The sequence below is a fragment of the Vipera ursinii genome (assembly GCF_947247035.1).
Source record: "Vipera ursinii genome assembly, chromosome: Z".
Taxonomy (NCBI): Eukaryota; Metazoa; Chordata; class Lepidosauria; order Squamata; family Viperidae; genus Vipera; species Vipera ursinii.
In genome coordinates, this window is record NC_139517.1 from 50,154,034 (window position 1) to 50,166,094 (window position 12,061).

Consider the following 12,061-nt stretch of genomic DNA (forward strand, 5'->3'; position numbering starts at 1 on the left):
TATGCCTCTATTTATACAACCCAGGATTGTATTAGCTTTTTTGGTTGCTGCTGCACACTGCTGGCTCATAGTCAAATGATCGTCCACTAGGACTCCAAGGTCCCTCTCACAGTTGCTGTTGTTAAGCCAGATCTCGCCCTTTGGGTTTTCCTGCCTAAATGTAAAACTTTGCTTTTCTCCACATTGAAACTCATTTTGTTGGATAGGGCCCATTGTTCAAGTTTGTCAAGATCTTTTTGGATCCTGAGTTTGTGTTCTGGGGTGTTGGCTACTCCTGCCAGTTTATTGCCATCTGCAAATTTAATGAGTTCCCCTTCAATTCCCTCATATAAGTCATTTATGAAGATATTGAAGAGTTCTGGGCCTAAGATGGAGTCTTGTGGTAATCCACTGCTTACTTTTTTCCATGTGGATGTAGTGCTATTGAGGACCATTCATTGAATACAGTTTCTCAGAGAAACACTCAACATCATGGCAATTTGGCGTAGTGTTAAAGCAAAAGACTAGAATGCAGGACACCATGCGTTCAAGCCCTTCTTAGCAATGAAAGCCAGCCACAGAATAACAGAGTTGGAACTTTTTGACAATATGCAATTAAGCCTTTTGACTGATATGTTGCTGACCAGATAGGCTGTTTGTGGACTGTCTTGAGGGACGACAGGAGACAGCAGGCAGGTCCAAAACAATGCGTTTATTGGGCAGAGGTCCCGGGCGAAGCATCGCCGGGAATCCCCCGTTTTTATAGTCAACAGGGACAACAACAACAACATCAAGAACCAATAAACAAGCAGGGTTCTCTCGCCAAACAAGGACGCCCAATAAGAGAGAGACCGGCTAAAGGTAGGCGTGGCTGAAGCGGCTTGTTGCCGGGGCCAGCTGGCAGCTTTGACAGCTCTGGCTGAGCTGCGCATGCACGGTTCTCTGAAGTTTGACAGTTGTCAGTGTACTGCGCATGCACGGCAGTTTGACAGCTGTCAGAGTCGGCCGGTTTGACAGCTGTCAGTGTACTGCGCATGCGTGACAGTTTGACAGCTGTCAGAATCGGCCGCTAGCCACGTGTGTGGGGGGGGAATGCCGCGGCAGCCTTTTGACGGCTGTCAACGGCTGCCGGGGATCCCTTATAGATGTGAGGGGGTTGTTGTGTGTGTGAATATGTAACACCCCTTCCCCCCTTGCCCCTGGAAGTTTAGCTGGGGTCAGTTCCACTAGTCCTGCTGCCGGCCCATTCATAGTCCTCCAGGTACAAGGGGGCCTTCCGCGGTCTGGTGGAGCGGCGGAGGCTCGGGCTGGGCTGGCTTGTGCTGGGCTGGTCTTCCCTTTCTTCGGCGGGGAAAGTTTCGGGGTTTAGAGGTTGGGGGTCATCGGCGATGTCTGGGACGAGTGGTGCTGGGCTAGGTGGCGTTGGTGGTGCCGCTGGGGAAATTGGTGTGCCCGGTTGGGCTCGGGAACTGCAGTCCTGCGGCACCCGCTTCCTCAGTTGGTCAGCGTGTCGCTGGATGAGCCTTCCGTCTCCTAAGTCGATGAGGTAGGAGACTGGGCCAGTCTGGTCGGAGATCACGCCCTGTAGCCACTTGTCGCCGGCCCCGAAGTTCTTTGCCCAAATGGGCTGGCCGGGAGGGAAGACTTTGACAGTCGGTGTGTGGGTTTGTTCGGCGGCTGCCCTGTCGGGGTGCAAACAGTCCAGTTTTGTGACCAGACGGCGCCCCCAACAGAGTTCGGCCGGAGACTTGCCGGTGGTGGTGCAGGGTGTGGAGTGCTGGGCCAGGAGGTATTTCGCCAGTCTGCAGTGCCAGTCGCCGGAGATGATTTTCCTTAGGGCTTCTTTAGTCGCCTTCACCATGGCCTCTGCGAGACCGTTCGTGGAGGGGTGAAAGGGCGCGGAGGTGGCGTGCCTAATCAAGTTGGCCCTGATGAAAACCTAGAAGTCATTAGAGGTGAATTGGGGCCCGTTGTCAGATACGATGACATCAGGCAACCCATGGGTGGCAAATACCCTCCTTAAACCCCTGATTGTGGCTGCTGAGGTTGTGCTGGCAACTGGGATGACCTCGAGCCATTTGGAAAAACTATCTACTATTATTAGAAAATTTTGTCCCTGGAAGGGGCTGGCGTAATCGATGTGAATTCTGGACCAGGGGTTTTTTGTGACCTCCCACTTATGGACAGGGGTGTGTGGGAGAGGTGGCCTGGTCTGTTGGCACATGTTGCAGGTAGCTACAAAGTTTTCCATGTCTCCATCGAGCCCTGGCCACCATAAGTAGCTGTGGGCGAGAGATTTCATCTTGACCACACCGGGGTGGCCTTTGTGAAGGGAGGTTAAAGCTTGTTGCCTGTGCGGGGCAGGTACGATGACACGGCTGCCCCAAAGGACGCAGCCGAGGTGGGCTGACAGTTCAAGGCATCTTAGGAAGTACGGCTGAAATTCTGGACCCGGGGAGGTGGATTGCCAGCCGGTTGAGACCCAGGTTAGAACCCTTCCCAGGATTTTGTCCTTGCTGGTTGCTGTAGCTATTTCTTTTGCAGATACGGGGCGGTCAGGCAATTCCTGGATAGCCAGGAGTTGGCCAGCGGGTGCGGGGTCTGGGTCGAAGTTGGGCAGGGGCAGTCTACTAAGGCCATCTGCGTGACCCATTTCCTTGCCTGGTTTGTGTTCGATTTTAAAAGAGTATGCTGCTAGGAATGTGGTCCAGCGAAGCATTCTGGGGGATAAAATTTGCGGGGTCAATTTGTCCCAGGTAAAGAGTCCTAGCAGGGCTTGTGGTCAGTAAAAATTGTGAAGTGGTGACCGTATAAGTAATCGTGAAATTTCTTCACGCTCGCCACTAATGCTAGGGCCTCCTTGTCAATTTGCGCGTAATTGCGCTCGGCTTTGGACAAGGTCCTGGAGTAGTATGCGATGGGGGATTGAGTTCCATCGCTATGGAGGTGGCTGAGGACGGCGCCTATGCCATAGGGGGAGGCGTCGCAAGCGACACAGAGAGGCATTTTCTCCTTGTAGTGGGTGACAGTTGATTTGCTTGAAAGGAGTTGTTTTAATTTGTTAAAACTGTCGTCGTGGGCTTGGGTCCAGAGCCACTGGGCTCCTTTGTCTAATAGCCTGTGGAGCGGCTCTGCTATGGAAACTTTGTGGGGGAGGAAGGCATGATAGAAGTTTATGAGACCCAAAAAGGCTTGTAGTTCTGCCTTATTTTTGGGAGGTGGTGCTGCCCTGATGGCTCTGACTTTAGAATCCATGGGGTGGATTCCATTAGCGTCAATTTTGTACCCCAGAAATTTCGTAGAAGGAACTCCGATGGAGCACTTCTCTTTTTTTAATTTGAGGCCGGCGGTGCGAAATCTTTGAAGCACCTCTCGCAGCCTGTCAGCTAGTATTTCCTCGGATTCCCCTGCGATGAGCACGTCATCGAAGTAGGGGCAGACCCCGGGGATTCCTTTAAGGGTTCGCTCCATGGTTTCCTGGAATATTCCAGGTGCTACTGCGATCCTGAACTGCAGGCGATTCACCCTGAATGCTCCGCGGTGGGTGACTATGGTTTGGGCATTGGCCGTTTGCTCTGAAACTGGCAGCTGCAAAAATGCATGGGCTAAGTCTAATTTGGCAAATATGGTGCCTGCCTGAATAGAAGAAAGCACGTCCTTGACAGCTGGAACTGGGTAGGCGTGGGGGTTCAAAGCACAATTCAGGGTGGCTTTATAGTCCATGCAGAGGCGGACCTCCCCGTTAGGCTTGACAGGGGTGACTATGGGGGTTTCCCAAGTGCCTCCTTCTGTGGGTTCTATGACTCCCAGTCCAATTAGCCTGTCGAGCTCTGCTTCTATCTTGGATTTGAGAGCGAAAGGGACTCTTCTTGCCTTAATCCTGATGGGCAGAACCTCTGGGTTCAATTTTAGGTCAATGGGGGGGCCATTGAATTTCCCCAGCGACCCGTCAAAAACGTCTGCGTATTGTTGGCAGACGGCTTGTAATTGGTGAGGCTGGAAATGGTTCACGCCCAAAATTTTTATCCCCATTGGTTCGAACCAGTCGAGGCCAATGAGGCTGGCTCGTTTACCTGTTGCGATCTGGGCTGTTAATTCTCCCTGGAAATGTTGATAGCTAATAGAGAGCCTCGTTTCCCCCTTTTAATTTGATAGGGGCGCCCTGGAAATCAGCTAGCAGAATTTTTGAGGGGGTAATAGGAAACCGGCGTCTGCACTGATGCGCGATCCCTTGTAATGTGTCCCAGGACAGAATGGAGACTGAGGACCCAGAGTCCACCTCCATCTCGCAGGGGATTCCCTGAATCCGGACCTGAATTTTAATTTTGGGGCGGATGAAGCTGGTGGTTAAGGGCCCCTGGTCCGTACTAGTGGTCATGACGGATGACCATAGGGCCTTCCCTGACAATTTGGGGGAGGGAATATTACCTTCCGGGGCCGCCTCCAGGTCGTGAAGGGTCTCGCGGCCGGTGCTGCGGCAGGGGGAGCGAATGTGGCCAGTTTTGCCACAGCCATGGCACTTGGCATTTCGAAATTTGCATGATGCCCTGGCATGGTTGCCACCGCAGCTGGCGCACTTAGAGCGGTTGGTGGTCTCCCTTGGGCCTCCGGCCGGACGATCTGGTCTTTTGTCACCCTCTCGGCGAGCCTGGGGGTTGGCGGGTCTCGGACGGATGGCGTCCACTTCAGTCTTCTGCTCGGCCGTTCCTGGGTCGGCATTTCTAGGGCAGTCATGGTGGACTGACCCTGTGAAGGGATTTCCCGGTGGCAGTGTGTCTTCCCGATGGCTATCTTCATATGCCATAATTTCAATTGTTAACTCGGCCAGGTCCATCGTCGGCTTAGTAACGAGCTTCTTCTGGAGCTTCAGGTTTCTCAGACCGACGATGACCTGGTCCCTTATGCGGTCATTGAGGTCTGGGAAACGGCAGCGTCGGGCCGCTTGTCGGACCGTTGCTATGAATGATTTGGCCGGCTCGCCTGGTCGTTGGTACTGGCGGGCGAAGTTCAGGTGCCAGTACAACTCGGACCGTCTTGGGGCAAAATGACGATTGAGGCGGTCGACCAGCTCGGCGTATGGCACAGAAGCCACTGGAGCAGGGTCGCAGAGCCCTACGGCGACATCATAGACCACCGGGCCGCTGAGGCAAAGGAGCGCCGCGGCTTTGGGGCGATCCTCGACAATGTTGTTGACGAGGAGGTACCCCTCCACTTGCCCGAGATGCGATTCCCAGCCCTCGGGCTGGGAGACATCGAATTCTCGGACGTGCCCAAGATTTGCCATACTGTCAGGTCCACGGGTCTGCTTAGGGTGGTGTGCGTGGAGGGCTCTCCCGACCAGCAAGTGACTTCAGCGATGTCAGCTGGTGGGACGGCTTCCCTCCTTCACTTGTGGCTTCAGCTAGTGACTTCAGATAACAAGCAGACCCGCATCCCATCCTCGTCGCCAGGTGGACTGTCTTGAGGGACGACAGGAGACAGCAGGCAGGTCCAAAACAATGCGTTTATTGGGCAGAGGTCCCGGGCGAAGCATCGCCGGGAATCCCCCGTATTTATAGTCAACAGGGACGACAACAACAACAACATCAAGAACCAATAAACAAGCAGGGTTCTCCCGCCAAACAAGGACGCCAATAAGAGAGAGACCGGCTAAAGGTAGGTGCGGCTGAAGCGGCTTGTTGCCGGGGCCAGCTGGCAGCTTTGACAGCTCTGGCTGAGCTGCGCATGCGCGGTTCTCTGAAGTTTGACAGCTGTCAGTGTACTGCACATGCGCGACAGTTTGACAGTTTGACAGCTGTCAGAATCGGCCGCTAGCCGCGTGTGTGGGGGGGAATGCCACGGCAGCCTTTTGACGGCTGTCAACGGCTGCCGGGGATCCCTTATAGATGTGAGGGGATTGTTGTGTGTGTGAATATGTAACACCCCTTCCCCTTCTTTTAGGCAGAATATATGTATTCACATGCATGTTCACCTGTAAGAAAACTAAATATAGAATTGCAAAAGTGGCAGAAATGCTGCAAAAATTGGGCTAGATGGGACAGATATATTGGAAAATCACAGGTTAAGGAATAGCCACCGCAGTTACTATATTCCTTTCAATTTAGCTCATTCCAAAAATCTTCCTTATTCAGAGATCACTAGAGATAACAATATTTCTTAACAATCATATTCAATTGCATTAGAAACTTTTCAGAAATATGCAAAGAATTTATTTTTGTTCGTTCTAATCCAGACATGTCAAACACAAGGCCTGGGGGCCAGATTCGGCCCGCAAAGTGGTTTCATGCGGCCCGCGAAGCCATCCTGGAAACAGTGAGGGAACGGCCCCCACTGCCTTAGCCCTGGCCCAGAGACCCTCAGATCTGTCCCACTCCTACCCAGGCCCCCATAGGCACCCTTGATGAGAATGATGTAGAACTGGCCACACCCACCCAGTAGGCCATACGCACTCTAGCCACGCCCACCCAGTAGGCCACGCCCACCTAGGCCATACCCACCCGGCCCCCTGAGGTCAACTGCAATGCTGATGTGGCCCTCAATGAAATTGAGTTTGACACCCCTGTTCTAATCTGAATGAACAAATTTCCCATTTAACTAGCCTTAAAGCAGGATAGCTGTAAACCTGAGAGCTGAGTGACCAAAGGAAAGTTCTGAGCTACCGGGGAGTCTCAGTCTAAGCAGGTGCTTCCAAAGGTTTCTATTTAGATGCTTTTTTGGAGGGAAATTTCCTGGCAACTGCATTTAAATATATGTTCTGCAAACTATGTGCATTACTTATATGTTTCCTTTTCTTAAGTAATGTGAGGCAATTTTGTTATTCCATGAATTTTCAAGGATAAAATACCCTATTATTATTTGAAAACCAGGTCCCAGTGTTGGGGAACTTCGTCAAACAGAAGTGAAAATTATAGGTAATGAAATTTGCAACAGAAGAGAAGTGTATAATGGAGCCATTTCACCTGGAATGCTGTGTGCTGGTTACCTGGAAGGAGGAAGTGATGCTTGTCAGGTAGGTGTAATAATAACTTAGAAGTCAGCAAAAGGCTCCTGCATATATTGTGATTTGATAGTATTTTTGTACTGGAGCAAAAACCACTTATTTATACACCACCACCTCTACAACTAAGTAACAGAGTTTTAGATGAAAAAGAACAAGTTTGGTGTAGTATTTAAAGGCTGACCAATAAACTAGGAAACTATGAGTTCTAGTCCTGCCTTAGGCATGAAAGCCATCTGGATAATTTGGGTAATCCTAGCCCAATCTACTTCACAGGAGAAAATAGAACAAGGAAGTATTATATATGTTAGCTACCTTGAGTTATTCATAAAAAAATAAACACAGAATTTTAAAAAAATCTTTTAAAAAAGAGGTGATTCAGGAGATGTAAAATGTGGAAGCTCATTTTTTCTGCAGTTCCAAGGTTATGATGCATCTAGGGAGAGGAATGGGGAAGCTGTGGTTAAGGGTGAGAAATATGTGGTTTTTATTTTTATTGTTTTGTTTATTCTATTCCATTTCTATATTAATTTGTTGGCTTCTCCCTCTAAGAAGATTTTATGTCAAGGGAAAATCATTTTAGATGGTATCATCTTTGATAAAACAGCTCTATCATATGATTACATAAGTTAGAGATTTTTCTCCTGGTCTTTCTAAAGTAATCTTTCATCCCTTTTAGGGTGACTCTGGTGGACCATTGGTTACATCTGATTCAAGAGGAATATGGTACCTTGTTGGCATAGTAAGCTGGGGAGATGAATGTGCTAAGCCAAATAAACCTGGAGTCTATACACGAGTTACTTACTATCGAGATTGGATTGCTGTGCATACAGGAATCTGAAATAATGAGTAACTTTATATTAATGTATGAGATCCAAGATGTTTTTCTTACAAACAGTCATACTGATGTGGTAAATTCTGTTGAGTAGGGATTTGTTTTTCTGCTGGAGGCATCAATACTATTCTTTCCATGTTATTTCATGTCCATGTCTCATTATATTATATTATATTATAAACACTGTTCACGTGTTATTCAAGAAGATGAAAAGATTGAAGCATTCACCTGCAACCAACAAAATAATTTTATTTGTAGTTCTTTATGAATCCCATCCTTAAAATGCTGCATTGTTTGATTACATTGAATGTTCAACTCTCCCAAAAGCTTTGATAATTTGGCCAGTCTTTTGTTTTGTTTTGAGTTCATGGTATTATTCAAGGAGAATTGCTGCATCATCCCTTCCAGGGATTGGAATATTCAAACACATAATTTCTTTACAACTATATTGCAAAAATGGAGAGAAGTCTTGGGTGAAGGATATTCCACAGTCCTCCTTAATTCATGAAGTCTAGAAAGAGACATGCCATGCAGATTGAGAAAGTATTGAAGTAAGGATCAGTTAGTTCTGCTATCATATTTAGCTGTGTTCTTGGGTAGAATTATAATGATAAAAGCTGCAAAATGCAACTGCTCATCTTAGAATAATTACATGGTTTCTAATGGTCTTTCAGTGGCCTTCTCCTAATCTGATAGCCTCCAGAATGCTTTGAATTGCAATTCCCAACATGGACCATTTTGAGAAACAGAACTAGAAACATTTAATATTCAGTCAATTCAAACTAAAAAGCATTTACTTGGAAAAGGAAGGGGAAATTTGCAGAACAGAGCAACCACAGAACAAAATGTTAGTGAGTTACCATACTAAGTTGATTTTTATTATAAATAAAATTTCCAGTGTTTTATTTATCATTCATTTCAGTTAGAAGAAATGCTGTGGTAATATAGTTTTCCATGTTTGTAATAGCTTCCTCCAACACTGTCCTTTCCTTTTTCTGTGTATTTCCTGTTGCTCAGAATACATCCCCAAGATTATTTAAGAATTAAAAACAGTTTTTAAAATACATTTTCTTCCATTCCTTATTTTTATATGGCAAAATTTAAAGAAAAGTATGAGACAAAGAAGAACCAATGTAGCGAAAACTTTGTGTTTTAATTACACCATTCATAAGGCTCTATTCTGAAGCTATCTAAGCACGATTAAGGATTATTATTATTTCTAAGTTATAATGTTTAAAATGCAGTAAAAAATTTGAATTCAATGAGATTAACATTATTAAGACATTTTATATCAAGGAGTTCAACTGGTTCTTGCTTCAATTTAACAAAAATATTATTTTGCATTGCAGTCCATCTGTTATCCATTAATGATCACAAATCCCATAAATAAGCACCATATGAACAGGGAAAAATTTATCATTCTGGTATCAACATATGTGTTACAAATCATTTACATCTCCAGTCCTTGGATGGATGGCTAAATTTGACATTTCAAACTGTATAAATCAGCCTTTCTCAACCTTCTGAGCCTGGCAGAACCCCTAAAATATTATTCAGGCTTCAGAAAACCCCTGAATATTTAGGTTCAAATATATGCCAGAAGTTACAAAATTACTATATTCATTTTATGTGTGTTGTCCTGTATATATGTATTAATAGTGTTCTTAAACTAAAAATAAAGAATTAAACTTTCCCTTTCCCCTGCCTCTTTCTCCCGTGGATGGGTCCTGCTGCCACTGATATCTGGGCCAACCCAGCCCTAGATTTCCTGTACCCACCCTGAGATGTAGCCGTTCACTCCCCAAGCTATTGCACCAGCAGAAAAGCAGACTGGCAAACTGGCATGCTGGCAAGGAGAGGCCCATCACAGAGGCCCAGAGGTCACTCTCTCTTGAGCACGCTCTCTCTCACCATTTGCTGCTCTTTTCTTCTCTTCTCCTCACTCCTTGCTCAGCTTGGATTTTGCTCACCTCCTCACTTACATGCATGTGCAAAATCCTGGCCCTCTGCTCGCTACAGTGAGCCAACTTACAGTTGGAAGTTTGAAGGCTTTTGTTGACTTAAATGACAAATTCCCAGATGACCTCTCATGGAATCCTAGGGTTCCACAGATCAAGCTTGAGAAACCTTCATCTAGATACAAGAGATGTGCTTGTATGCAAGAGAATGAAAGTTAAATAACCATCTATGTCAGAGGTCCCCAACCTTTTAGGCACCAGGGATTGGTTCTGTGGAGAGAGGTTTTTCCGCAGACCGGAGGGGGCGTGGTTTTGTATGCTGCCTGCATCTTGTTGATGGGGCTTTGTTTGTTTGTGCGGACCAGTTGCTGGCATGCCATGGCCCGGTACTTGGGGATCCCTGATCTAGGTGGTTGGGGATCCCTGATCTAGGTGGTTATTTAAACAGCAGGTGGCTGTTTTCAAAAGTATCTCTGGAATCCTTATCAGCCTATAAAGTTATTGTTATAAATATTTTCTCAGCCTATTGCATAGATGAAATACATCTTGATCACCTAGATTTACAGTTACAATGTACTGCTCACATTCCACTAGACTAGAGTTTCAAAGACTTTCATCCCTTATTTGGCTGAATCTAATGAAATCCATGTAACAGGTTTATTTGCTGAATGGTGATAAATACAGTAGAGTGGAAATATAAGCGCTGTCAGTAATACATATTTACAGACTTCTGGATTATACCAGAACAGCTACCATACCCTTTGCTCACATTTAAATGCTGTGATTCAGTTGTGTATATTCAAACTGTTCAAATTTATTTATTTATTTATTTATTATTTATTTTAATTCCATTTATATCCCGCCCTTCTCCGAAGACTCAGGGCGGCTTACAAGCTTAGCAGTAGTACTATACCTACTGCAGTGAAAACAAATAAAGCATTGAACAAGAGGAGTTCAGTACCCAGGAATGGCATCCTTTAGGGCAAGCTTAGAAAACAACAACAACAGCAACAATAAATCTTTATCTTTCTAAGCTAAAATAATTCAGAGTAATAATATCTCTGTCCTGCCAATATTAAAGAGCTTAAAAGAACTCCTTTCTAACATGAAGGGATCATATGTAAGGATATGTAGATAGGGAAGAAGCCTTATATGAATCTTCTTTATTCTTATATTTAAAATCCTCCATTTTCACATAGACCCTTTTTATTCCAAGCAACCAAGGACTGTCAGAAAATCATTCAACATCAACAGATTATAAGACCCAGACCAAGTCCAACTCTTTCAAGATGACCTGCCTCATTCTACTGATGAAATCAAGAAAGTGATCTTGCAGAGGAACTCATATAAAACAACAGGGCTGGGTGGCATTCCTGCACTAGATGCAAACACCTTGCAAGCATTCCAAGATGCTTTGGAAAACATTTGGTCCATGGAGGAGATGCCTGAAGACTTCAGTGATGCCCTCATTGTGTATTCTATAAAAACAAGGGAAGCAAATTAGATATTATAAAGGTATCTTGCTGTTGTCCACCACAGGCAAAATCTTTGCCCACATTTTTCTGAACAGAATAACAAAAAAATATTTTTCAGCTAAAGTAGGCTACGAGGCAGGAAGGTAAAAGACTTTAGGAGCATATTTTCATCCATATTTCCAATGGAAAGTCAATACCCAGTGAGGGAATGGACGATTCTAGAGGCAAATTGCTTGCTCAACAGATGATGCCATCAAGACAACTTTGAATTTTGGGACCATGGTTTTCACTGCTAGAGGACTGGAAAAAACCTGATGTGGTTCCAATCTTCAAAAAGGGAGAAAAAAGAGGGTCCAGGAAACTACAGACCAATCAACATCAATAACTGGGAAAATCTGGAAAAGACAATCAAGCAGTGGATTTGTGAGCAACTAAAAACGAACAGTGATTACTAGAAGCCAGCATGAGCTTGTTAAAAACAGGTTATGCCAAACAAAACCTATTGCCTTCTTGGTTAAAGTGACTGTGTTGATATGTAAACTTTTAAATATAATAGAATATTGATTTACTTGTTATTAAGGTTCCATTGTGAATATTCCTTGTTATACAGCACATCTATTAGGAAACTACAATACAAAGCTTAGTTTTTACAAAAATGCTACAGGACTTTACTGCCATCAAGTGGCACTGAATTGTTTAGTGTTTCATTTAAAATAAAATTTTAAGAAGTTTCAACTAATACAGTGCATACATACTGCAGAAAAAGTGGTTTAAGTAAAAAAGAAAATGTCAGTTACTAGAACTTTATTGAGATATT

The 12,061-nt window shown here is 45.4% G+C and overlaps 1 protein-coding gene across 1 annotated transcript in view; it reads left to right on the forward strand.

Moving 5' to 3' along the window:
• Nucleotides 1-8,856, forward strand: part of LOC310648985 (transmembrane protease serine 11E-like) — a 63,992-nt gene extending 55,136 nt beyond the window's left edge. The window contains exons 10-11 of the mRNA XM_083377205.1: nt 6,846-6,988; nt 7,656-8,856. Coding sequence (XP_083233331.1) covers nt 6,846-6,988; nt 7,656-7,817 — 305 coding nt within the window. The 3' untranslated portion in view covers nt 7,818-8,856. The remainder of the gene's footprint in view (nt 1-6,845; nt 6,989-7,655) is intronic.
• Nucleotides 8,857-12,061: the final 3,205 nt, after the last annotated feature.